The 26,911-nt window shown below is 41.3% G+C and overlaps 3 protein-coding genes across 8 annotated transcripts; 2 read left to right on the top strand and 1 right to left on the bottom strand.

The window, feature by feature from the left end:
* The first annotated feature begins 482 nt into the window (after positions 1–482).
* On the top strand, positions 483–3,161 carry LOC112149484 (TLC domain-containing protein 3A). Its single transcript, XM_024277198.2, has 5 exons — positions 483–682; positions 934–1,017; positions 1,110–1,329; positions 1,483–1,578; positions 2,738–3,161. The coding sequence occupies exons 1-5, from the start codon at positions 564–566 to the stop codon at positions 3,068–3,070; spliced, it is 852 nt and encodes a 283-aa protein (XP_024132966.1). The 5' UTR covers positions 483–563; the 3' UTR covers positions 3,071–3,161.
* Positions 3,033–9,477, bottom strand: gemin4 (gem (nuclear organelle) associated protein 4). Its single transcript, XM_024277195.2, has 6 exons — positions 9,267–9,477; positions 6,046–8,016; positions 5,681–5,837; positions 5,340–5,610; positions 4,163–4,855; positions 3,033–3,521 (listed from the first exon to the last, which is right to left on the bottom strand). The coding sequence occupies exons 1-6, from the start codon at positions 9,274–9,276 to the stop codon at positions 3,300–3,302; spliced, it is 3,324 nt and encodes a 1,107-aa protein (XP_024132963.1). The 5' UTR covers positions 9,277–9,477; the 3' UTR covers positions 3,033–3,299.
* On the top strand, positions 9,451–21,237 carry LOC112149483 (tapasin-related protein). Of its 6 annotated transcripts, XR_002919790.2 has the most exons (11): positions 9,534–9,808; positions 9,925–10,101; positions 10,172–10,447; positions 10,519–10,848; positions 11,310–11,657; positions 11,733–11,825; positions 11,912–11,928; positions 12,176–12,271; positions 18,016–18,152; positions 20,651–20,878; positions 20,953–21,237. XR_002919790.2 is itself a non-coding variant. In XM_024277197.2 (9 exons), the coding sequence occupies exons 2-9, from the start codon at positions 9,763–9,765 to the stop codon at positions 12,185–12,187; spliced, it is 1,299 nt and encodes a 432-aa protein (XP_024132965.1). In that variant the 5' UTR covers positions 9,451–9,497; positions 9,710–9,762; the 3' UTR covers positions 12,188–13,341. The 6 variants fall into 6 exon arrangements, 2 of the variants coding, with proteins under 2 accessions (XP_024132965.1, XP_024132964.1); XR_002919792.2 differs by lacking the exons at positions 20,651–20,878; positions 20,953–21,237 and adding an exon at positions 18,234–19,003 and having other exon boundaries at positions 9,533–9,808; positions 12,176–12,260; XR_002919791.2 differs by lacking the exons at positions 20,651–20,878; positions 20,953–21,237 and adding an exon at positions 18,234–19,003 and having other exon boundaries at positions 18,016–18,149.
* The last annotated feature ends 5,674 nt before the right edge of the window (positions 21,238–26,911 follow it).

The raw sequence follows: 26,911 nt of genomic DNA, 5'->3' as shown, positions 1-26,911 counted from the left end.
AACATGTAGATGTTTTCATGAAAGTTTTGTAAAGTATTTTTATCCTTTATGGAAAATTCTGAGAATTGTATCTTAGCTTGTCTTTGTTTTTAGATGAGATATGCACAACAAGAAAAAAGCTATAATAAATAAAGCTTAAGGTTAAATAGTTAAATAGGTTTAAGTACAACCTCACTTCTTCTATTAAGAGTTAGGCTACTAAGAAACATTCATGTCTACTGTAGTCTACTAGTCTAAAACTCTTCTAATTATTTTTGGAGTAACATTATAATTGTAAGTCGTATGTATCTATTAGTTGTTCGCGCTCGCTTAATTAGTAAAATTTGATTTATTTTACTTATTTTTGAAGGGTTTAACAATGGCTCGTTTTCCGGTATTTTAGAGGTCACTTCCGTCAATGCGGAAATATTAAACACGTGACCTCAGTTAAACGATTCCTATTGGCTACTAGTATTTTCTCCTGGCGTATAAAAACGGGGACAGCCTGTTTGTTCCGGTGAAGAGAAGGCTACAGTCTCTGCTCGTAGTGGACGCGGTCGGGACGGGAAACGCCGGTGAATGCAATGGCCGCCCTGGTCTGCGGAGCTGTTTTCTTCCCGGGAGTTTACTTCGGTCTCAGAAGGAGATTTAGACAGACGTTCACGCTCTGGACTGACGCCGACGTGGCCTGTGTCAGTGAGAGGTCAGCGGTACACACGTGACTGTGTTGTAAACTAAAACAGTACAGACAGCTCTTTGTGGCAAACTCACTATACATGAACTGTAAACGTACTGTATCATAAACACAACTTTTACAGGAAGTTGCTTAATAGCCAGAGAGTTTCTGTAACTTTTCAAAATAAAATGTTCAGGAGTTTTTAGTTATTTCTAATGCAACCATGAGTGTGCTCCAGTCTCAGTGGTGGTCATGATGGTTTCCTCTTGATCCTACAGGCTGATGTCTGCCGTCCATGCCTCTCTATCCTCTGCAGCTGGTCTCACTGTAGCCTTATCATGTAAAGATGTTTTGATTGACAAGTAAGACACCGTTCTGCATGACCAAAACACAGATTAAGTTCAGGATGGGATTGATAATCCCTCTCTAAATGCCTGCTGCTGTCATCATTCAGCCATTGGTTGGTCAACAACTTTGTCCTGTTCGGCGCTCCCTACATGGCCTTTGATATCTACGCCATGTACCTGAGTCATTTCCACGCCGCGAGAGTGAGAGATGGGTCCGGTTCTTCCAGGGGTCACTCTTTCCAGACAGTCAGGGCGTTCCTCACTAGAGACTGGCTCCTGGTTCTCCATCATGCGGCTCTTCTTCTCGTTTTTATGCCCATCACTTTGGTGAGAATATGCAGATGTTAACCTTGTGTTAGAATTTGCTTTTGTGATTGTTTTCTTGACATTAACTATCACTTATTGTTGTTAACTTCTACATGAGTCACAGATGTTTGGAAACAAAACAAACATCACTGATGAACTTTTGGTCTTTTGCAGTTCTTCAGGCGAGGGTTAGGAGATTTCTTTGTGGGCTGTTTTTTAACCACAGAGTTCAGCACCCCCTTCGTCTCTATTGGAAAAATCCTCATTCAGGTAAATAAAAACTATAACCGTATTTTAATATTTTTGAAGGATTTATTTGTATAATGGGGCAGAAAACAAGGATTTATCTCCAGCAAACAAGAAGTATATCTCTCACAGACCTGTCTATATCTCTAAGACCAAAGAGCTGTCAAAGGATACAAAGGATAAATTGCAGCCCTGAACAAGACTGGGATGATCATATCTATAATAAATCAGCTTTGTCAGAAGAGATGAACCCTGATCTGGATGATCCAGGGGATTGAGAGAAGGCCATGTGATCAGATTAGATCAAAACGGAACTCTATGGAGGAGGAATAATGCAGAGTTGCATCTCACAAACACTATACTCACAGTGAAGCACGGAGGTGGACATATCATGGTTTAGTAAAGGGTACAAGAACAACTTATATGTATAAAGGAAGAGATCGCTTGATCCACAAATGGTAAAAATGTGGTTAAAAACCTTCTTCGAATTGTGAGAACATTAGGAATGAAACATGGATTTTCCAGCATGACAATGATTCCAAACACATCACCATGGCCACCAATGACTAGCTACATAAAAGTCATTTCAAGCTTCTGGAGTGTTCTAGTCAGTCTCTGGACCCCAGTCCAATAGTTAATTTGTGGAGGGAGAAAATCTGTTTTACAGCAACACCCCAAAACATCACAGCTCTGGAGAAGATTTGCATGGAAGAATGGATCAAAATGGCAGCTATAGCGTTCAAACCTAGTGAGCTCCTACAGTAAACCTTTGACCTCTGTCAGTGCAACTAGGGTTACATTATAAAGTATTGAGGTAGACTTTTGTTATATGTTCTCTCCCATTATACAAATACATTTTATAAACATTTAAATGTGATTACCTGTTTTGTTTTGTTTTTTAACATTTTGTCTCAGTTTAAGTCATGAACATCACAGACCAAACTCATGCTAAAATAGGATAACCTGCAAAATCATTGACCTATATTGTTTTTGCTCCACTGTCAGACTAATGAAGTTGATATTTCTTGTGTTCTTTTTTTATATTCATGAATCACTTAAATGATACCACCAACTTGAGATCTTTTGACAAATTTTGACCTTTTACATCCTCAAAACATGTTGCAAAGATTAAAGATCATGTCAGACCATCAGGCTGACATCTTCTCCTGTCTCTGTTGTTCAGTTGCGCCTTGACAACACTGTGCTGCACAGAGTCAACGGCGCCATTGTTCTCCTGACGTTCTTCGTGTGCCGGATCCTGCTGTTCCCCTTCATGTATTGGAAGTACAGCCGACAGCTGGGGGTTCCTCTCTCCGCCGTGGCCTTTCACATGCCTCTGCACTGCAACCTGGGAAACCTGCTGATTCTGGCTCCACAGATCTACTGGTTTTTCCTGCTTCTGAAGAAAGCAAACAGACTCTACTTGAGAGGGAGGAAAGCTCTGGACAAAGAGGGCCTGAAGGCAGACAAATTAGCAGTTTTTTTTTTTAGCTGGAATTTTAATATAATCTCTTGATTTTACTTTTAGAAGGAAATAAACTGTTTTTGTAGATATTAGAACTTTATTTATAAAAGCACTGATCCAAGTGAAATGAAAAAAACAAAACTATTCCGACTTCTGTGTTTCATTCTGACAAACATTTTAATGTTGGGGAGGGCCTCCTTTTCACAGCAGACCCAAGTGCAGCTCATTGTTGCACCTGTTCAGGTACATCAGCTGGAGTCTTCAAGTGTCCATTGGAGTGTCAGGCTGCAGATGACACCAGCTGAGCAATCTTCTGCTGCAGGACAGCCTTCATCTCCTGGTTGAGCAGGTTGTCCGTGATGGTGGAGAAGAAGTGCCGCGTGTTGTCGCTTTCCAACGGGCTGCAGCTGTCGGGGAAGGCGGCCATGATGGCCTCATAAGAACTGAGGATCTCCAGACTGCACAGGAACAGAGGTTCACACTGACCTCCAGGCATCATCACCTGGAAGGAAAAAATATTTAAATTGAGGTTTAAAGTCTTTCAGGAAGGTCCTTCATCAGACTTTAAAATTTAGAGAGATAAAAACTAACAAGTAGAAAAAAGGTTTAACAAGAAAACTTGACATTCTCTAATCTTACTTAAAACAGTACAAATCCCATACAGGTACAATACTCCAGATGCGCCACACACAAGTACATCAATCCAGATGCGCCGCACACAGGTACATCAATTCAGGTGCACCACAGACAGGGACATCCCTCCAGATGCGCCACACACAGGTACACATTCCAGATGCACCACACACAGGTACATTATTCCAGATGCGCCACATACAAGTACATCATTCCAGATGCGCCACACAGGTACACCTTCATGCAAACTCTGAAGCATTAACTAAGAGATGAAGAGTTCTATTTGAGTTCAGTCCCAGATCCTCTCTGAGTTAGGATTATGTTCTAATTATTTTAAATGAATATTAGCTACAATCACAAAGTATACAAATAAAATAAAACTTGTTTTTCCATGGTTTTGATGAATCTTTAAATTCGGACTTCATCCCACCGTTTGTTGAAATGTAGCAACAAAGAAAAACATCATATGGCCAGAACACCAAAACCTGCAGGAAACAGAATCCTTCCTACCTGGATGTGTTGAACATGGCAGAAGAGCTGGCTGAGAACGAAGAGGACCTCCTGGCTTTTGTTCTCTGCATATTCCTCTTTGGAGAGTCCTGGTTCTGGGGGAGCCTGCCCGTTCACGCTGGAGTCTTTGTGCAGACTGACGGGAGCGTTTGGATCTGCTGACGGTTCTGCAGGAGTTGACTCAGAGACGGTTGCAGCACTCGCTGAAGGAAGCTGCAGCTTGGCTTTAACAGAGCTCAACATGTTCCTAACTGCGTGAGCGTACAGCCTGCCAGCATGGGCCCAGCCCTCAGCGGACAGCCAGTGGGAGCAGCTGGACCCACAAAGCAGCTGGAACACCCGGAGCAGGAGAACCGACACGCGGAGCTCGCATGAGAACTGCCGGAGGTCCAGCAGGGGCAGATATTCCACGTATTCCAAAGAGAAGGGGACGTTAAGGCGGTTGGAGATGATCAGCTCCTTCAGGACCCTCAGAACCCTGCTCCACTGTGAGACGGAGCACCAGGGGAGGATCTGGGTCAGACCCACCAGCAGGCCTTTGCTGAACATGTTGACGTGGTCAGGCTGGTGCTGGTCCAGCGACAGACATGACAACATGGTGGATTGCAACGAGTCGGACAGAGAGCAGCACTCCAGCCACGCCAGAAGACCCGTGCCCTGACCATACTGAGGCAGGTCCAAACCGGACCACTCCTGCAGAACAAACAGACAAAAGCTGAAGTTATGACCAACTACCATGATCCTTTATTACTATGTACACACAGTGCATGTAATGGGCGTTCAAGAACATGCTCAACACGAGTTCTTGAACATGATACTACCTACAGTTGAAAGAGACTTGGTGTGAAATGTCCAAGAGGTGTAAATCTCACAAATCTGGCTCCAGGCTTTTTCTTTTACAGCTCTATTCAGATATATGAGACTTTGTGTCATGTGATTCAGACCAGAGAAGAAAAAGGAAACTATTAATCTCTCTTTTGTGATGGATTTTTAAACGATCGGCACTTCCATGAAGGAAAAAGGACGCTACCCATACATCACTACCAAATCCAAGTCCTTGATTGGTCAAAAGTCAGTTATTATAGCTTTCAATACGCGTTCAATGTGTCTGTGTTCTGTCCCACTTTGGGCCTTCGCCCGTCAAAGAACCAGTACTTTGGGCTGCAGGAGTTCTTACCTGCTCAGGGAGATCGCACACATCCAGCAACGATGACGGCACCTCATTTTTAAAGTGCTGCCCCCACAACGGCTTCAGATGGAACCGGACCGTCCAGTCCAACTCCTCCAGTTTGTTGTAGAGCCAGAAGAGAGCTCTGGACCAGCTGCTGGGGGTGGCTTCCACCTCTGCACCCACCGCCTGCCCCACCGTGGTCAGCACAGACACCAGAAGCTCCCTGGCGTCCATAGAGCAGAGACGTACACCGCCTTTGGGTAGCTCCTCCCAACACCTGACAGAAATCAGACGAATTAGAGGAGAGCTCAAGGGAAGGCTCAGTTAAAGCTAATCCCAACAAACACCTGAGGTTCTGGTCGTGGATCTGAGAGAGAACGTAAAGGAGGGGAAAAGGAGAACAGTCCATCAGCCAGTGAGGGGTGGAGGTTTCTTGCTGGACGTGCAAGGACAAAGCTGTGTGAAGAAGCTGCAGACTCAACTCCACGTCCACGGAGGAAGAACCTGAGCAAATGTGGAGAATAGATGAAGTAACATGAGAACATGATCTATACTGATGAGTTCTAATAACTGAAAGTGCATACACCAAACTTATTTAATCATTAGAGGTAGTAACAGATTAAAAACTATTAAAACTGATGATTCTGACACCAAATTCGGTGTAAAAGATTCTTGTTTTTGAAAAGTCAGGAAATTTGTGAAGGACCCTCACCTACAGATGAAAGGTTAGGCAGGACGAAGGTGTTCACGACCTCCTGAGGTGACAGGAAGCTGCGTTCCTTTCCTTCGTCCACTGCGTTTGGACCCATCAGCAGACCCAAGAACTTGGCGAACTGTTCCTTCTCATTGGCTGAAAGGGACTTGTCCTTGACCGTCTGTTGGAGGCACCTGCAGAGCAGACTAGAGGTCCTATTCTTCTCTCCATTCCTCTCGCTGTCTTCTTCTCCTCCCCTCTGACCTCTGAGTCCAGGCAGATGCTGCAGGATCTTTGCCATCAGTGGAAATGCTCCTTTGTTGAAAACAGCTGAGTGGCAGCAGGAGCGTAAGGCGCCTTCTGGGTTCTGAAAAGCCACTCTGGCTACGAGTGAGACGGCCGTGGTCAGGTTCCCCTGAGGAGCAGCAGAGGGCGCTCCACTTCCTGCTTGGATGATGCAGTTGAAGGCCATGTTGAGCTCCTGTTCAAACCCTCCGGCCACCGCAGAAGGAACGGGGAATTCAAAGAAGCCCTTACTGGACAATCTCAACATGGAAGCCAAAGCTTTGTTCATGTCTTCTAAGGAAAGGCTGGAGAAAATATCTGCTATGATTTTCATCAGCTTCCTGCACTGGCTGACGTCTGCGTTCTCTGTGTGTAGTTTGTTCATCAGGGTGGTGGAGAGGCCGATCACGGCATCATGTTGATGGAAGGCAGCTTGGTTCTTCTCCAGGCACTCCATCCAGCCTTCATCACAATGCGTCCACGGCGGTTCTCTAGCAAACAAGGCGGCAAAGCTCTCGTGGTCTTCCAGGCGGTGAGTGATGATGGCGGAGAGGACCTGAGCATGCACTTCAGGGCTGCTCTCTGTGACGGGAAGAACCAGAGATTTCAGCAAAGCCGTGAGCTGGTTCTTCTCCGTCGCTGCGGTGGGAGCTTCTTCCAGAGCAGTGAGGACCCTCTGGACACTTTGCTTCAGCAGGAAAGTAGAGTAGGAGGAGCAAGAACCTTCACAGACACTCAGAAGTCCTTGATTTTTCCAAGACTGAGTAAGTTCTGCTATGATCCTCAGAGCTTCACTCAGCTCCATCCTGCTGACTTTGAACCGAGACGGTGAAATCGAAGCCCGTAAATGTTTCTGAGCTTCTCCTACAAGTTCAGGTTGAAGTTTTTCATTCTTTCCTCTGGTACCGATGGCTTTACACAGGATATCCATCTTCTCCTGAGCTGAAAGAACAACTTCTCTGTCTATTAGAAAAGTTGTATAAAGAGCATCAAGGGACATGGAAAGAGACTGGAAGCACAGTTCTGATGGGGAGACCTGATCTGCCATGTCTTTGAGAGCATTGAGGAGAATGTGGAGAACATCAGCCTCTGGTGGGTCTTGTGTCTCTAGCTTTAACCTCTTAGCAGATTGAGGACACAAACTAGAAGACGAGGGGGTGAGACGAGCAACCTGCTTGGCAAACATTGTCTCCATGCTCTCGTCGTTTCTAACCATGGCTTTCTCCTGGCCTTTCCACAGCTCTCGCCACACCTCCAGAAAGAAGCAGACATCGTCTTCTCTTGCGGGCTCGCTCTTCACATGCTCGATCAGCCTCTTCAGCTCCATGCAAATCAAATCTTCAGGAAGATGAAGGAGAAAACCTGCATAAACATCTGAAGCTGAAGCATTCTTCACCAGCTCCAGCAGGACGACATGGTTCACTTCAGGGAGACTCTGCTGGAAGGAGAAGAAGGGGTTCTCTCTCCACGCTCTCTCAATGTCCTCCTTAACGCTCAAGAGCTTCAGCCACACAGCACAGACCACCGTCTTTGTCCAGCTCGAGCGTTGACGGCTGTCAACTCCCTCCAGTTCACAAACTTCCTGGAGCGCCTGCAGAATCGGATGTCCCGCCGCGCTCCAGTCGGATTTGTTCACGCAGGATAGAGATGAGGGGCGACATAGTTTGTCTGCCAGCAGGAAAGCTCCCTGCAGAACCGCAGACCCTGAAATCACACGACAGCTTCAGATCCAAGAACCAACTTTTCAGGATCCACAAAAGGTGGCCCTGAAGTGCCAATCAAAACAAGAAATCACTCAACACAAAAATATACTAAAGCTCACAACAACATTTAAAAACGCAAAATAAATAATGAAAAAACAACATTACATTTAAGAAATCAAAACAAAATTAAAACTGCGAGTGTGGTTGTTTAGCCTGCAGGTTCTACCTGCCTCGTCTTTAGTGTCCCCCTTTGACCCGGCCTCTGTAGCTGAGTAGCTGTGACACACCCCTCACTCCCCCCCTCTAGTACAGCCCCCCTGGTCACTGATGCACTGACAAATCCATACATTTCAGGTTTTAGTTGCCGGTCCTGTGGTCACCTTATAATAATTTTAAAATTTATTTTGGATTTCATCGACATCTGTGTTTTGGTTTTATTAGTTGATTTTGTTTTTTAAAAAAATTAAGCCCCTTAAGAAATTTTGGCCCAATTTATTTTTTAAAAATTATTTCTGCTGCTGTGATGTCAATGTTTGTTTGGTTTTTGTTGTTGTTTTGTTCTTTAAGTGGCAGTCATTCACTATTTCGGAAATTAATTTTAACCTGGTACTAGGTGTGCACAGAGTTTTTAAATTTTGGGGTAGATGCAATAATAAAGACGGATTGTGAAAAACAATCTGGTCCTTCAGTCCAGGACTGCTGTGTGATATAAAGAAAATAGATTTATTGATGTGATTTGAACTTCAAGGCCACCGTATCCATAGATAAAAATCATGAAGCTTCCTTTCATCTTTCAGAAATGATCTGCAATAACATCTCATCAGATTTACAGAGGACTCAAGTTTACACAACACAGCCTTTTTTTTAATTATTATGTGCAATGTGATGAGTGTTTGTGTGAGTTCTAAGTGTAAGACACTACAGACGTTAATGGAATCACGTCTTTACGTCAGGATTTGCGTGGACAATGTAGATCTTGTTAACAATAAAATAGTGTTTTCATATACTGTACACTTGCCCACAAGTACTCTTGTTCTCAATTTTCAACTACAAACTCAATTTCCCACAATTCAGGGCAGTTGTAAATGTGTGTGTTAGGAAAACGCTGCATTCCTAAAGTAAATAAATGAATACAATAAAAAGGAAGAAGAAGCATTGACTTTGTTCATGAAATGATATTTTTGTAAGAAGAATTTCTTAAAAATTACTTGAACCGGTCTACTGAGAGTAGAAAAACATATATATCTTTACCTTTGTTCATAATCACGTTGATGGTCGTAGCGTGCAGGTAAATAAAAGTGCAATCTGTTTACCTGAAAACTCTCTAAACATGCAGTTGTCTTAGCTTAAAGTCAGATCTCTGAAACAACATGGTCCAACTGAAAACATCCATAGTAGAACTGCGCAGCCGCAGAAAGACGCTTCCGCTATGCGACGCATGACCCGGATGTTAGCTCACAGCGACGCCTCCGGATACACTCGGTACTGCCGTTTCAATGTTCTCGTTCGAGCGAGATTAAATGTTTTATATCAGGTGTTTTAAATACTGTCTTGAATATATATATATCTTTAAATATACATGTTTGTTTGTTTGTTTGTTTTCGTTCAGGTTTAAATATATTAAGTCACGTGACGCTAGCTGTAGGCAAATCGGTTTGTTTCTGCAGAAGTGAAAATGAAAGTATTTTTTACAGACTGCTCTGTTGAAGCAACAAGGTGAACCAAGACATTTCAATGAATAATCAAAATGGGAGAATTCCAGAAAATGATTATTTACTTTTATGTGATTGGTGGTAAGTTATTTGAAGTTTTATTGCAGTTTTACAGTGTTTTATCAGGTTTTTCATCAAATGTAAAAGGCTTGTGGGGGAATAGGAACTAAATGGTGTGTTTATGCTTGTGTTCTCAGTCGTGAGCAGCGTTCAGCAGATACCATGGCTGTCATGTCAGTTCACTGACGAACGTGTGTCTTTAAACAATGAAGGACACATTGAGACACAGCTCATCCACAGAGAGGCGATGGTTCAGTTTGGTCAAAAAGGAGACGCTCCTGTTAATCCTCACGCCATCACCTTTCTTATCACTGGTAAGCTTCTGTCCAAGACACGAAACAGGGCCAAAAAGTATTACATTCATGACTTTTGATGTTGCTTTAGTTTCTAAACTGGACCTGCAGCGGTCCATTGAAGGGGTGGAAGCAGAGGATTTGGAGTGTGAGGTCCGTCGGTACAGCACAAAGGGCATCCATGTCCGCTGGCCGGCCCTGGGGGCAGAGGGCTACAACTACTGGTTCACCTGCATCCTCAGACACAGGAAGGAACAGTTCATCGTCACTGCTTTCCTCAGACAACCGTCTGACCAAACTCCTCCAGGACAGCAGGACTTCCACAGCTGGCCGGCCATAGCCGACCGCGAGGTACTTACCACCACAGGTACGTGTTCTCCATCTGACGGAGCTTCTGCGTGTCAAAACGACACATATTCATCCTGTATGTGTCCACAGTTGCCATGTTCCTCAAATCAGAGACTCCCTCTGCAAAAGTCAGACTGCTCTCGCAGCCGAAACTTCACTGTCAGTTCAGCATCGACCACCGAGGCCCAAACGTCACCGTGGAGTGGCACTGGCAGTCCCGCGGAGAGAGGAAGAAGCTCTTCAGCTACAACAGCCGCTCCGGGGAGATCCATGGCTCTGGGGTTGGGAGGAAGGCTCTGGCTGGGGGAGATGCCTCCTACACACTCCCCGTCACCAAGATGAGCAGCGAAGGAAGCTACATTTGTTCTGTGTCTGTGAACCCGCTTTTCGCCACCATGGATCTAAACCTGCACATTGAAGGTGAGGAGATGTGTCGGTCATGACAAAAAAAAACACCTTTTCTTTGTGTTTGTGTTGTTCTGATCTGAACGGATCTTTTCCATCAGTGGTTGTGCTGCTACAGCGTTTATAAAAGTGTAATGCTTACAGACAGTAGCCTTTCTGAGAAGATCTGGTGTCTCTCCTGGCTCCTTCAGGGTTTGAAGTTTTCACTGTTTGAATTTGATCCTGGGATTTTTGTCACATCTTATGTTTTTTTTTAATTTATGTGTCAAAAAACATATGCTTCTAAATGTGACCTTTTGAAAATCTGAGGAAAGTTCTTGAGATGCTGTCATTGTACATTTTACCCATGGTTCTTATCTGTACTGAGTGTTCTGTTAAAGCTAGAAATGGAAAAACTTTTATTTTGAAAAACTTGGCACAAATCAAAAGTAGGACTTGCAGAGTTGTTGTTAACATGAAAATATCAACTTCCCCAGAGAGTCCTCGGGTCTCCTTGAATGTGGGTCCCACTTTAGTGCTGGAGGAGGGTAAAGAGCACAAGGTTGTTTGCCTGGCAGAGAACTACTATCCTCTGGACGTGGAGATCCTCTGGCGTGAGCAGGACCCCGCAGCGTCGGGTCAAAGAGTCGGAGCTCCTCTGCCTCGGGAACTCAAAAACATTCTGTTCTCCAGCCACAAACACAACCAGGACCAGACCTACACTCTGTCGGCTTTCTTTTACCTCAAGGCTTCGCTGAAGTCATCTGGAAAGCAGTTCTCCTGCAGCGTTTCCCATCCCTCGCTCAGGGTTCCCATCAAGAAAAGCTTCATCCTTCAAGTTGAAGGTAAGGACTGTAGGAGAGTGGAAGCACCACTTGGTGGCAGCAGAGATTCATCGGTAGCATGTCTGTTCTGTGCAGAAGCCACCAGCCCCATGTTTTACCTGGCTGTCACCCTCGTTCTGATCAGTCTGTTGGGAGTTCTGATTGTGATGCTGCTGTACCTGAACTCAAGTAAGCAGCACCTGAAGCAGAATGTCATCTGTCTGCTGTGAGAATGTCTTTCATCAGAATAACTGAGGTTTGTTTGTTTTTTGCAGCAAAAAGACGATCAAATGTAAGCAAATGTTTATTCCAGTTACACTTTACTTGAAGCTCACATGTGGGGAATGTGATAACGTGTGTTAATGTGTATGTTATTGTGTGTGTCTTTACATTTGTTTATTAATGTGTGCTTGTTAACGTGTGTATTAACAATGTTTGCTAACCTGTGTGTGTTAAGACTTGGTGTGTATCTGTTTTTAATCTATGTTAAGGTGTGTTTTTATTGTGTGTTAACACGTGTGTTCTTCTATGTCCTGAAGAAACCGTACTGAGAAGTCGTGACGTCACCAAGAGAATGAAGGAACTGTCCGACTCCCTGCTGCCTCACTGGCATCTGCACTAATGGTTGTTTACTTGTATGTTGTTTGTTTTCAGGTGATTTTGGGTTTCTGTGAAACTTTGTTATCATCATTTAGGGCAGTTTTATTCTCATTTTAGACTCTTTTTAATCTCCTTTAGCCAAAATCCTGGTGCCTGTTCTGTTCACATGTTCCGGTTTGATGATGATTTATTTTTTTACCAAAGACAAGAAAAAAATAATTCTGCAGAAATGAGGAAAAGTCAACAGAGGCCGTTTGAATCCACTTTATCTTATTATCAAACTTTTTCAGAGAAGAGAACTTCAACAACTTCAAATCAAGGAAGACCAAACAGATCATGTAAAAAAACTTTAATGACTTTTAATTTAACCTCTTCACGATTTTCTTAAAAACCTGTCAGCTGCTCCTCTTTCACAACAAAGAACTCTTCATAATAATCTGTCGTCAATTTGTTCATCACATGTTCCTCCTGTAGGAATGGAACCACAAACGCTTCAGTTTTAAACTCATAAGATAAACTTTTTTCTTAATTTTTCAGTTTTAGAAAGTAGAGTATCAGAAGAGACAAGCGAACATGGATTAATGTGGTTCTTGATTGACTTTAAATTAAAAGTAAATGTTGTGAATGTGTGGGGAGGTTGATTAAACTGACACTAAACAGAAGTCCATCATCAAGACTTTACTGTTAACAAATTATTTTTTAATAAAGTTTAAGAGATAAAACTCCAGACAGAGTTGTGTCCATGTTTATTTTTTCTGAGTAATCAATAATGACAAAAAACTTTGATCCTTAGATTAAACATAAAAATCTGGACAGTACAGTTGACCTCAAAACTTTGAAAATTTGAATCTTTAATTCCAGAAACGACTTGCAGAACAAACACGTAAAATATTAGCAACATTTGGGGGGAAAAATGTTTTGTTTTCATGGATAAAAAGAGGATTATAAATAAAGTTGATTAGTAAGAGTCTGAAAATATTTAATAAATGTTAAAATCTGGATCATTTATGATGAAAGGCAATATTGATCAAGTGTAGCAAACTACTGATGAAAGTAAAAAAAAAAAATCAGATATTGTTACTGATGGATTTGTGAAAAAAAAAAACATCCATTTATTTTCTTAACCCATTAACTCCCTTGTGAGGTCCCGGAGCTGCCAGAGCCTGTCCTGGTTAGTGTTGGGTGAAGGTGAGCTACTCTGGACAGGTTGGCAGCCTCAGAATCATGCACACTTAGACCCAGTGCGAATTCTTCCCTTCTCCTTCATTTAGCCCTCCAAACGGAGAGAAAAAATAGTGTCTAATATTTCAGACGTTTCTTTCGTTCGATGACGTCATCAATAATAGCCGGTCCGCTGGCTTTAGAGTGAAGCTTCCAGCGCTTGAATATACATAACATTCGTGGTTTTATTACTTAAAAAAAGGTCGTGCTTCAACAAAAAGTCATTACTTACATTAAAATGTAAACTTCTGTGCTTCAGAGCACACCAAAGTGAAGAAAAGCGCTTCTCAGGGCGACCCGGATTACCCTTTCGACGGTGGACTTCTACCCCTCCGTTTGGAGGGAGAAATTTAAAGAAATTATAATCCCGGACACGACTTCCACTTAAACTGCCACTTCAAATTGAGCGAAAGGGAAGAATTTGGATGCGACCTTACAGTCACAACTAGGGACTATTTACCCCGGCAACCGTAGGTGTGACGTGGGAGCCGTCTAGCTACGGCAGAGGACTCCCCTTGGCTACAGAGTCTGCAGCCAACTCTGTGAAACTCCAAACTCACATAGGTTGACCCGACAAGGTTGAACCAAATTCGAAGCGCAGGAGAGGCAGGATTGTGAGAGTCGGATGAGACTGTATGTAGTGTGGGATCCTCTCACACTTTTAAAGTTACTGACTCCAGCAATCGGTTGTCATGGTAGCCCAGGGTTAGAGTCACCAATTAACCTAGAAGCATGTTTATTTGTATTAAGAGGAAACCATTATCAGCCCACAACTTCCAGAACAGCAGCAGACATGTAAATACATGAATCTATCCATTCATCCATTTTCTAAATCTTCTGGAGCCTTTCAATGTCACAGGGTTGCTGAAGCCTATCCCAGCTGTTGTTGGGCGGAGCCTCTCTATCACAGGGTGAGTTATAGAGAGGGGTGAAAGGTGTGTCGGTCTCTATGATGCTAACTCTAAACCTGGTTTTGGTTAATTGTTCTTCACTGGATTATCAGAAAGAAGAAATTAAATCTAGACGTTTGCTGGTTGGTCGTCCAACAGCAGCTGAAGGTTCTTCCTGATGTTCTGTCTGCTTCACGACTCGACACAGAAGCAGAAACAAACCACAGATATTCTGCTGTTTTTATTTTCAATGCCACGTCTCTGTTTCTATCATTCTTTGGTCACTGGTTCAATCGGCACATTAAAATGCTGCGACAGGTCCTGCAGATGTTAGCTTTAGCATGTTAGCTGGAGCCTCATTGTGCACCAGGCTTATATATTTTTCTCTCCGTGTTTATCTTCTCCAATCATGTTCAAAAACAAACATCTTTGATGTTGGCCTGAATCTCCCATGTTGAGCTGACAGGTCTGGAACAACAGCAGGCAGATGTCCAACACAAAAAAAACAGCTTAAAAAAGCAAAGCAGCCATTTAAACTGACTAATTACTGACAGATGAACGTTTATTTTTACTTTCAACTCTCTGCCAGTTTTTGAATCAACCAGATTGTATGATATCTTTACGTGTAAGAACAAGAAAGAAAACGAGTGAGAGCTTGAAGACATGATCTAATGTGGTTCTGATGAAATATTCCTCACTCCTCGAAACCAACACTGAATTAAAAGAATATTTCAGAATTAACCTTATAAACAACAAGTTTGAAGACAAAACTGGAAAACAAGAAATAATTAATTTAAAGCTGCCTGTTTTTATGGTGAAAATGTAAAAATAACTAAATATAACTTTTGCTTCAAACACCTCAGTCCATGATTCATGAAGTTTGAGACTCACGTCTGGAGGTGCAGGTAAAGCTAAGTAAATGTTTAATCACAAAAAGCTTCACAAAAGTAAATGAGAGCTAGAATAAATTCATTAAAAGGCAGGAAATAAGAAAAATTATCCCATTGACAGGACAAACTAAAACAAAGATTTAGTCTCAGTAAAAGACAATTTTAAATCAACAAAAAGCTCTTCTGAGTAAAAACCTGTCATTTAAAACACTCAGTATGGTTGATCTGTCGTAGTGACAAAAGGGGCGTTCCAAAGATCTTTTTAGAAACTTTCTTACAATTATTTATAACATATTAAACCGAATATCTAAGCATCCAGTTAAAATAGTATTTCAAAAAATGATCAACTTCCAGCATTTTTAAAGGCAGCTCAACAGGCAAAAACATGTTACACAAATTTAATTTGCTACAATAAAATGAAAACTAACAAATATAAAGCCACACATTACATCACATAAATGGTCATTTTCTTTTTAATTTATTTCAGGGAACATGTTTTCCATTTCCCATAACAGAATATTAGGGCCATAAGAAAAGGAAATGACAGGATTTAAAAGTCGTAAATTTTTTCTCGTAAAATTGCGACTTATTTCTCGTTAATTTTCAACTATATAGTCATAATTAAAATGTTTTTTTTTTGCTTGTAAAATTGCCCTAATACTCTGTTGTAATTTCCTGCTGTGTGAAGCAATAAAAATGTTTTACACTTTCAAAATAAACCTCACTTGTGCGTTCTGAGCTGCTGTGTTGGTTAAGTTTTACTCTGAGTACTTTGTGTTTAGGATCCTCATCACTAGATCACGACAAACTACAACTTTTAATGTCTTCTGCTAATTGTTATTGTTGTTTCTGCTCTCATTTTACTTTGAAAGATTTATATATTTACATCCCTTTATTTACACTGGTAGTTTTAAGGGTTTTGGATTTAAATACAGAAATAAGGGAGTGTAAGAAAATATCGATTCAATCAAATATCGCAATACTTTATTTGGCAATACTTATATTAAATAAAATACTGCCAAGGCCATATTTAATTATTTATTTAAAACCAAACATGTAGTTAAGTCTTATACTTGTTTTTCGTTTAAATATTTCCTAAATTAACAAAAGAAAATCACCAGGAATTTGCTGGGGTAAAAGTAATTTGTTTATGGGTTAAGTTGCAGTACTTCATGTTCTGATCATTAATAACATTTATTTTACAGTTTTATTTTGTGAAAAATGTATTAATATTCAGAAAATCCTTAAGTCAAAATTTAAAGAAATAGTAAAATATTGTCATTTGGTGTCTTGAGATATATTGGGGGATGCACGGTGGCGCAGTGGTTAGCGCTCTTGCCTCACAGCGAGAAGGCCCCGGTTCAAATCCCGGCTGGGACCTTTCTGTGTGGAGTTTGCATGTTCTCCCCGTGCATGCGTGGGTTTTCACCGTGGACTCCGGCTTCCTCCCACCATCCAAAAACATGCTTCATAGGTTCATTGGTGACTCTAAATTGTCCCTAGGTGTGGATGTGAGAGTGAATGTGTGTGATTGAGGCCCTGAGACAGACTGGCGACCTGTCCAGGGTGTACCCCGCCTTCGCCCATCAGTAGCCGGGATAGGCTCTGGCACCCCCGCGACCCCGAAAGGGAAGAAGCGGTCAGGAAGATGGATGGAGATATATTGGGATATGTATCATATCATGACTCGTGTATCACGATACGTGTTGTATCACCAGACTCTTGTAAATACACACCCCTACAGAAATTCAGATAAAGCATAAAAAAAATCTGATTTTATGTTTTTTGTTGCTGATTTTTTTCTCAACCAGAAAGACTGATGGCTCCATTCAGGAGAGATTATTGCCCGCAGCTTCACCTTGACTTTCACTTCATGAAAGAACTCAAATGTTATGATATTGAAGCAGCTTTTGATTGCTTTTTTAGCAGAATTAAAAGAAACAAATTTGCTGCATTTCAGAAAAGATTCAAATTAATTCCAAAGAAATAAATACTTTTTCATCAGCTCCATTTGCATTTGCACTCTGTAAAGTTCTTCTGCAGTACTGAAGTGCTTTGTCTCTGAGGATCTTAATCTAAACTTCTGCAAACATTTCAAAGGACTTTCAGTTTTTTTAGTTGCGTTTTTGTTGTCCCTCGGTGCCGTTCTTGTACACGACGGAAGATTGAAACCGTTCTCCTCCGTACACAAACAGAGCATTGGCTCGTCGTCTGGGCTAATCGTTCTTTTACGCTTTCACGGGTCGGTGACCTCTGCATGCACACTTGCACAACTCCTGGTGCTGACGCAGACTCTGCCTGCAGTCAGCTGTGAGATAAATGGAAATCCATCGTCCCGGCGTATAAACTGAGCTCTTGAGTTTATAAACTGCTCTGTGTATTGTAAACTGTGCTCTCCGTTTGTGCAGTAGCTGTGCAGATGTGTACACTTTACTCACATGTTTGGGAGCAGTTTACAAATCTGTGTTTAGGATGAAATCAGCGACTCGCTGAGGGTTTAACTGCTGTAACTTAAAGGATTTTTAGATTTGAATATTAAGTGAATAATCTATTAGCTGCAGTCTTTTTTAAATGTGGTGAAATAGAACAGTATTCGAAAGGCATTTAAAAGACCTCACATGATACCAGACTAAAGATATTTGACTGAAACTAACTACAAAATTCAAAATACAGCTTTACTAGTTAGTGCTGTGTACAGTAAAATCCACAACATTATTAATATAAATCTGATTTTTGGATCTTCTTGTTCCATTCCCCCATCCTTTTCCACTTCTGCAGTATTTGCAGTTTCAGACGGAGTGATCTAATCCTGCTGATGCCGGCCCGGAGGACGGCTGTGGTCGGCTGCATACCCCAGTAAAGAGCAGGCAGAAGAAGGAAGGAAGACTGAGTGGACTCAGAATGGTTTTTAGGTGGTGAGCTCACTTTAATGTACAGCTTTGGTTCAAGACTAGTCTGAAACTTTTCCCTGAATCGAGCATTTTAACAAACCACAGGTATGGATGGATCTTCTGGGTTTCTGTCGTCGTCTTCTGCAGTATCTTTAAGGCCAGACGTCTGCAGAAGCAGATGTTCCACACATCTCTGCAAAGGACAACAACTGGAATAAAGTCCCTGTCTGATCATCTTTTGATTTATTTTCAAAGCGTTCCCAGTGGTCTTTTAATCGTGATTATGCAGTTATTGGCCGAAATGAAATAAAATAAAAAACCTGTGTTGTTTTCTAGGACATAGTTTCTGCTATTAGGTGGATGCATCAGAATGGAGCAGAGCAGGTCCACCAACTGTAGCTGGTGTGTCACTGCTACATGCTTTTTCAAACTGCATTTTTTTCGTCTGCTCCTGATTCACAATAATTTGAATAAAGAAATTCTCAGAAATGCAATTTTGAGCTTAAATTTCTTAATATATGTCCTCCATGTGCCATAAGCACAAAGGATAAGCCCACATCTATATGAATAAATATATATCTATATTTATTTGAACGGGATCTTTAAGGCGGTTTTAGCAACTTCCTTTGACAGCTTTGAAAGTAATACTTTAAAACTGTCTGAATTTGTGTTTTAGCCTTTTTTTCATTAAAAATGTTAATGTTTCAGAACAGAAAAGGAGCTGCAGACGGTGGAGTGACTGACTTTTAATTTTATGTTTTTTGTTATGGAGACTGAAAAAGGAAATTTATCAGAGAAAATAAATACATTGTTTGAGCAAATAATGAGTTCATAGCACAATATGAAAACGCAACATTATATATTACAAAAAAAAACCCCTTTCTTCAAAACTCATAACAAATGGAGACCACAGAGTTGTTGTAGCAAATGTTTCTGTCATGGGGAGTTGGATGTCTGCAGAATAAAATCTGTTTCTCTCGTTCAGTTTTAACCCTCTTACAGCCAAATTAAGTTTTAGTGACAAAAAAATATGTGATATTTGGGTAGAATCATCATATGGGATTGTAATATACAATTGCAGATTTGCAACGTTTTGGACATATGTCTTGAAACTTCGGACATGAAACTTTTTGTTCTGCAGTGCTACTTCTGATAAACCCTTTAAGGCGTCGCCGGTGACACTTAAACACAAAATCTTTAACATAATGTAACTTTTCAATCGTTAATACGACCAATGTAATTCCAGCCGATTCTGACGGAGAAAAGCGGCTCGATTCTCCTTCAGAGTCTGTTGGAATTACATTGGCAACTAGAAAAATGACAGTAAATCAAATAAATTAAACACTGGAGCTCCAGTGTTAAAGGGTTAAAAAAGGCTCATAAAAAATGACGTGGAGTAGCATTTAGCTGATGCTTCTAAAATCTCAGAAATAAATCTTCTTTTTTCTATATGCTTCTTTGAATGTCATAGTTTTTAGATTCAATTACATCTGATTATGACTTTAAATGAAATGAAATGATCTTGTTGCTTCCTAAAACAAACTAATCAATGAGTCGATTGAAAAGAACAATACAACTTTCATACTTAGAGAATGTTTACTGGTGAAGCTTTTTCTTCCCACGACACATCTCATCCCAGCACAAATGAATGACAGAAGATCATTTCTAATGATGGATAAGAACCAGAGATGATAAAATCCAAGAACTTCTACTATTTCTGGGGGGAGCGGGAATGGTGACTTTCAGGAAACTGATGGAGGGATTCATTCGTTCTTTTCTTTTTTCATGAGTTTGGTTCTCACAAGAGGGTTTTCATCAGAAATGCGCAAACTTTTTGACTTGTGGGCCACAAAAGGTTCTAAAATTTGACAAATGGGCCGAACCAGGACCAAATCAGTGGAGTGTTTTGGTAATCCACCTTGTAAGAGAAAGAAATAACATGTAATCTGGATGAAAAATGCTTAGATTTAAATTTAAATATCGTTTAAAACAAATTTTTTTAGTTTTATTTCAAAATTTGTGGTTTGGTTCTCATTTTAATTGCACCTATGGGTTGATGTGCAAAGACAGAAAAATAGTGCATTCATGTGCTGTTGGAATGATCCGAAAAATGGCTGTCCGAGTCAGAAAACAGACGTGAACATCAGAAAAACAACAAATCTTCCAACACGTGAATACAGAATGGCTGCATTAAAGGTCAGTTTATTTGCAGCGAAATTTGCAGGGAAAATAAAACATTATTAAAGAGTATCAATATAATTTATTCCAGTTTGGCGCCTCAGATTTAAAAGCTTAACGGGCCACATATGACCCTCAAGCCGCTGTTTGTCCACACCTGGAAAATAAAATAAAAAAGAGATTTGCGTTTTCCACTCAATCAGACTTCCTCTGACTCGCTTTGTTTTGTTGTTCTCACAAACTGATTGCTTTATTGTTTACCTTGTTCGTGTGCAAATCCTCATAGTGATGAATTTCTCCATCTTTTCTTCTCTGTTTTTTCTCCTTAATGATCCGGCCAGCAGCAGGAGCGGCACTAACAGCCGTTTGCATGGGACTCCTGCCCAAACATGAAGCCCTCTCCGCTGGAATGCTGCATGAGATAAAGCTCTGGCTCTGTTGGGAAAATGTGAAAGTGATTGGAATCATCTGAGGAGGAGGAACACGGAGAGCAGCAACAAACACACATTTGTCTTCTAGATGTTTAAACTCAAAGCTTTTGTTTCAAACTTCAAAGACGAATCTATCTGGAGGTAACGAATAAAAACACAATGAGAATATATTTATTTTTTAGCTTGACACATTATTATTATTAATGTTTTTTCAGGAACAAACCATCAGATCTGAAGCAGTTTTGAAACTCCGGTTAGAGCTGGAGCTCAGCTGATGCTCTCTGTACTAACGGTGAACTTGTGGAGAAGTCTGCAGCCAAAAATCTTTGTGTCTCCATCCTCAACTCAAACCCCAGAGTCCTGTTAGGAACCCAGACATGCAAAATTGAAGCAGCTGTGGTAAAAACAAACAAAAACACACTATTTTTTTAATTTAATCAAGTCAATAAAAGCTGGTTTGCATTCTTGCATGCTGGATATGACTACCATTTCTCCTGCACGGCCACACACTCACATGCATACTTAGGGACACTTCAGAGAAACCAATAAAACCTGTTTTTTAAATCGAGAAAGTTGAAGAGAGTCTCTCTGGAGGATGTTTCAGGCCTTGTGAAAACTTAAACCGCATCCTTCACCGGTGTGTTTTCTTTGAGGGTCTTCCTCCTGTTCAGGTGATTTACAGGACGGACGGAGCAACTGGGGTCTGGTGAACAGGTGGTACTATTCAATCTAAAGAAAAAACAAACAGGAAGTGAAATATTTCATTATTTGCTGCTTATTGACAACGATGGATCAAACAATCAGCTGTTAATTCTTCAAAAAATTAACAGCTGTAAAATCGTAAAAGAGTTTTTGATCTGTTTTTCTGTTTTGTTCTACATTTCATCCCAACACTTACAGCTTCATCTCCTGCTAAACATCATTAGGGTTCCATTAAATGACTTATTATTTTATGACTTTGGCTTTTGGAATATCATCCATTTGAAGTTAAATCTCCTGGAATGCATCGTTTCTTTGATCATGATCATGATTTTGGGCAACTATTAGCAGTCTGAAAAAGAGCTATGAGGAGTCATGTCTGCTTCAAATGTCCTTCCAAACTTTTACTTTGGAAACAGGATGTCGGTGGATGTCCTTAGACAGTGGATGGTTTGGTATAGGTCATTAGAGTGTGGTTGTTTTGGTATAGGTCCTCGGATGGTTTGATGGATGCTCTTGGATAGTGGATGGTTTGGTATAGATTTTTAGACTTTGGATGGTTTGGTTTAGGTCCTTGGATGGTTTAGTGGATGCTCTTCAATGATGTATGATCTGGTATATGTCTTTGGATGTTTTGATTGGTGTCCTTGGATGGTGCATGGTTTGGTGGGTGTTCCTCTAAATGACTCCATGATTGCCTATTTTTGCCTCTTTTTATAGGACGCTAAGTCTGCCTCTTAGTGTATGTTGGTTGCAGATCTCCTTCAGTTCTCTGGTCTTTAGATTCTGGACTTTGATGCTCAGTTTTTTTGAATTTCTGACCCTTTCCTGTACTTTGGGTGTCCTGGAGGACACCAACTTTTTCTTATCTGGATCCTCCAGACTCACTGCTTTCCACTGAGTCGGAAGAATTGGTACCATTCTCGCCTGGACTCGGACCAACCCTTGACTCTGCGTTTTGTTCCGAGCTCCTCTCTGCATCTGGCAGTATTTACATTTCCCGGGTTCCCTTCGTTAACTTCACCCCACGGAGCTCCAGATGAACTGTAACCTCGTTCTGCGCACGCCCTCTCAGGTACTTCTGACAGAGTGTGCACATTCGGGGCTGAGTGAGCGTTCGGGATGAGGTCATGCTGAAGTGGGGCCTCGCTGCCTCGCTGCCAACTGAAATGCCGATGTGGCAAGACTTTGAGGTTTGGATCCAGCAGAACATGTGCATGCATGTGTGCAGAGTGCAAAGAAAAACAAATGATGTATTAAAGCTCAGTGTGGGTGAATGACATCATGCTGCACTAACGGATGCATGTGTGCTGCCTTACATAACATCCAGTTATCGGTTATTAATGTGTCAGGAACTGAGCAGCAGGAAAAGCTGCAGCGTATCTACACAGTGAGCAGAGGAGAGGTTGTTGTTCTTCTGATAACTTATTCCATGTTTTTCTGCTGCTGGCTCTAAAACCCCCTAAAAACTCAAAAATAAAGATTTTTAAAGCTGCTTTAAAGGCTTTTTTGTGCATTTTTTTTACTCAAGCTCCTCAATTTGAGGTCACCCCATCAGAGCAGACTCCACTTTTCTCCATCCTCTTCACATTTGTCTGCTTCCAAATGTGTCTAATCCTTTTGGCGTCTGAAAGAGAACGTCTCCTTAAATCTTTTCCATTTATATATCAGTCTTATCTTTAAAAGAATGAAGCACACAAACATCCCAGGAAAGTTTCTGGAACTTTATGTCCCAGTCCTGGATCTCTGACTTTCTCTTGGGTGCTGTTTTTTTTATTATTATTAACCAGGATGGAGGTCTTTTTTTCCCAGGAAACCTCACACTCTGGAAAGTTTATTGGTAGATGTTTATGAGAAACCTGAGCGTGTGCAGAAATGAGGGATGTTTCAGCTCATGTGGAAGCTCCTGCAGCATCAAAACTTGGACACCTTTGGTCCTTAAAAGGGGGGAGGAAGATAAAACTAAATGAAGTCCTTTCAGAAGTGTAACTTTGAGATGTTCGCATGTTTTTCTGGAGTTTCAAAAGGACTTGCAGGAAGAGAAAACGCTTCAGGAAACAAGATTTTCCTCTACGTGGAATAAAATGATGCTAAACCATTCTCTATCCATCCATCCATCTATCCACCCTGGAGAGGAAGCTCATTTTGACCGCTTGTTTTTGGGACTTCGATCTTTGGATCATGACCCAGAGCTCAAAAATCCAAATTGTACTCAAGGTAAATTGGGAGTTTTGCTTTTTCTTCACAACAACAGATCAGTCCAGCAGATACCAATCCACCTGTTGATCTTACACTTAAATCTTTTCTTACTCATGAGAAACACCCCAAGATATTTAAACTCCTCTACCTGGGACAGGAGACTCCACCAGCCCAGAGAGGAGAAACTTCTTTTCTCTGGTTAAGAACCATAACCTCAGACTTAGTGGTGCTGACACTCATCCCAGCCACTTCGCACTCAAACCACTCCAATACATGCTGGAGGTCCTGGCTTCATGAAGCCAACAGGACAACATCATCTGCAAAGAACAGAAAGGAAATCCAGATCCCATCTGGCTCCTGGCTGTGGATAGAAAATATGTGATAGAACCATTATTTTACCATTATTTTGGGGGCTTCTCTCCCTGTGATAAACATACTCTATGAATTGTTGGTTTGTGGATATTTATTCAACACAATTTTGGAGAAATTTGTGTTTTCAAAGTCACATTTCTGACGTCCGGGGGGTATTTGGTTTTGCCGTAAAGTATTTTACTCCCTCAGTCAGCTTTGTTGGATGCAAAAATAAAAATGTCTGTTTGTACAGGCTTTCTCCACAGCTAGTTGTTTGGACCCGTGTGGTACCTACTCCAGGGGGTGCCGCTTGAAGTTGTTTCACAAAATGCTGATAAATTCAGATGTTCTCACTAACATTCTGCAGTTATCTGGCACAAAGACTTTTCAAGACCCAAAAATCCTGGAGGAGTTTACTTTGTCCAGGTGGTCTACCTCTTTGGCCCAATTGTGACACGGAAGGGACTGGCTCCGTGTCTCAATTGGGCCTCACTTTGAAAATGTGCAGCATCTCTGTCTGGAAAACACTAATGAAACACAGGAACTGAAGCCAAAGGGAGACCGAAGTACGAGTCTCCACACTGACAAAACACAGGACCTGTCAGCTTGCTCACATTTGACACACACCACCACCCTCGCATGTCCAGGTGTTAACAGCAGCCATCACATTTCACCTTTCAAAAATGTGAGGAAAGGAAAAATACGTTTATCCCCCATGATAACTGTTCTCACGGGAAAGTGTAACGTCTGGAGAAGATGAAGAAGGCTGCCAAGAAATGAAATCAGTGACACTTCAGAGTGAAGCCATGTGGATCAAAACATTTCTTCCTCTGTCTGTGACTTCCTGCTTTTCTCTGTCACCAGTCACGTTTGGAAGAGTATCGACAGCGCCAGCCAGTTTGATAGATCACATTTCCCTATTTTAAATAAATAAGTCTGATCTTCTTGAACATCCTTCAGTTCAACATCTATCTGATTAAAACACAGAAGATTCACACATTTCTGGAAAACAGAAACCGAAACTACTCACTCGTTTGTCGCTTCATAAGATTTAGTCAATAAAGTCATTTAAAGAAACAAAATTTAACATCTAACAAATAACTCTGAACAGATGTAACTTTATCAGAGCAAGTACAGAATCCATGACTAACAGCAGCCTGGATGGTGTCACTGTAAACGGGTTGAATTCGCTCCCACGACCCGCAGCGTGAATCTGAAGAGGGAGTCAGGTTTGTGGGTACGCAGTTGTGTAAGCACGGATAAGGATGGAGCGGTGCTGCAGTAATGCAGACTGTAGGAGCCTGTTGGGCTGAAGACAGTCAAAAGAGAAGCATCTGCTCCAGAGACAGGATGCACGGCTCAGTCATCTGGAAGACCTCCAAGAACAGCAGCTACTCCTCCACGTCCAGAGAAGTGACGTGGATGGAACATCGGCTGAAAATGCAACTCCTGCAGCTTATAGTGAAGCTTCATAGATGAGGAGAAAACCTCATGGAAGATCCTGGACTTGCCTCGGAAAGAGGTTGAAATCTCGCTGGGTGAGCCTCAAACAGTGGATGGATGGCTTTCAACATTTGCTGAAATTACAAGGTGTTTTGTCATGTTATGAATTTTCTGTGCTTCTGTTCAACTTTTTGGTTCTCTAGATCTGCAATTTAACTGTAAATACCCAGGTTTTCAGGCAGACCAGAGCTCAGTTTGTCCCAGAGTTCAAGGAGCTTTCACAGCTAACTGAGGAAACAGGACTGGAATCTGGGATTATTTGATCTAGAATCCGGACAAAATCAGAATTTTTCAGAGTTCTCTGAAGGAAATATCATTAAAACATTCATTTGGATTATTAATTAAAGATTCTACATTTTCACTCACTTTTTCCCAGATAAGAGTCTGTGACCAGAGGGAGAACTGTGTCTCTGAGCGGCTTTGGGGCGGCGTGAGCTGGTGAAGGCGGTTTTTGAATATGGAAATGCCCCTCCGTGTTCTGAACCGTCCTCAAACATATGAACTTGTGTTTACAATCATGTCCAGACAAAGTAAAGGCTAATGTTATTCCAACACTCTAACCCTTCCTCCAGGTCTGTGTGGCCAAGAATAAAATACTGGATGACCGGCAGCTATTGATGATGTCATCGAGTGTTAGTAATGTCAGAATTTGAAGACACTATTTTTTCATTACTCTCCGTTTTGCAGGGATAAATGTGGAGATATGGAAAGAATTTGTATTTAGCCATAGTTTCTATACATCCTTAAATTATTAAAATGTCTGTTTCAGACATTTATTTAGTGAACAAAAGTTTAGAGTTTCTTATTTTTTCATTTGTTCTATCGTGACTATCTTGTGTTATAGTCTTTCAGTTCCACAAAAATGAAAAAAAGTTGTTTCTGCAGAACTCTGTTTGTCAATAAAAAGTTTTTTCCTGCAGTTTTGTCTGAATGTTTATGCATTAATACGTTTTCATTTGCCAGCTGTGATGCTGTCCAACAGTAAATACTTTTCGTATATTTGTTTTTTATTTTCTTTTTCTTATAATCCAGCAGAGACTCCCTGCCTTCAGGAGAACATCGCTGCTGCTCCACTGGCCAGGATCCAGAACCTCCTTCTGATCTTAGGAAAACATCATGATCCCACTGATCCTGAACCTTCTTTTTTGGCGGTTGGTAAGGAACGGACTGAACCGGTGCAGACTGACTCATTAAAGTAGGGTTTGTCAGAGTTCTCTGCACTGTTTGTGAGTTTTTATAAGAGCTGGAGGGAATATGGACATAACTGCTAAAAGCTTTTATTGATGCTGAATTCTAAATTCATGTCTGTCAACTTTGCAGCCCATGAACACTCATACAGCTGTGGGAATACAGTAATTAAATATGTGGCAACATGTGATCACATGGAAATCTAAATCTCATCTTTAACTAACCTCTAATATT

Source organism: Oryzias melastigma, linkage group LG13 (assembly GCF_002922805.2).
Source record: "Oryzias melastigma strain HK-1 linkage group LG13, ASM292280v2, whole genome shotgun sequence".
Lineage (NCBI taxonomy): Eukaryota > Metazoa > Chordata > Actinopteri > Beloniformes > Adrianichthyidae > Oryzias > Oryzias melastigma.
The sequence above is the reverse complement of the archived record's forward strand: the minus strand, read 5'-3'. Positions and strand labels throughout refer to the sequence as shown.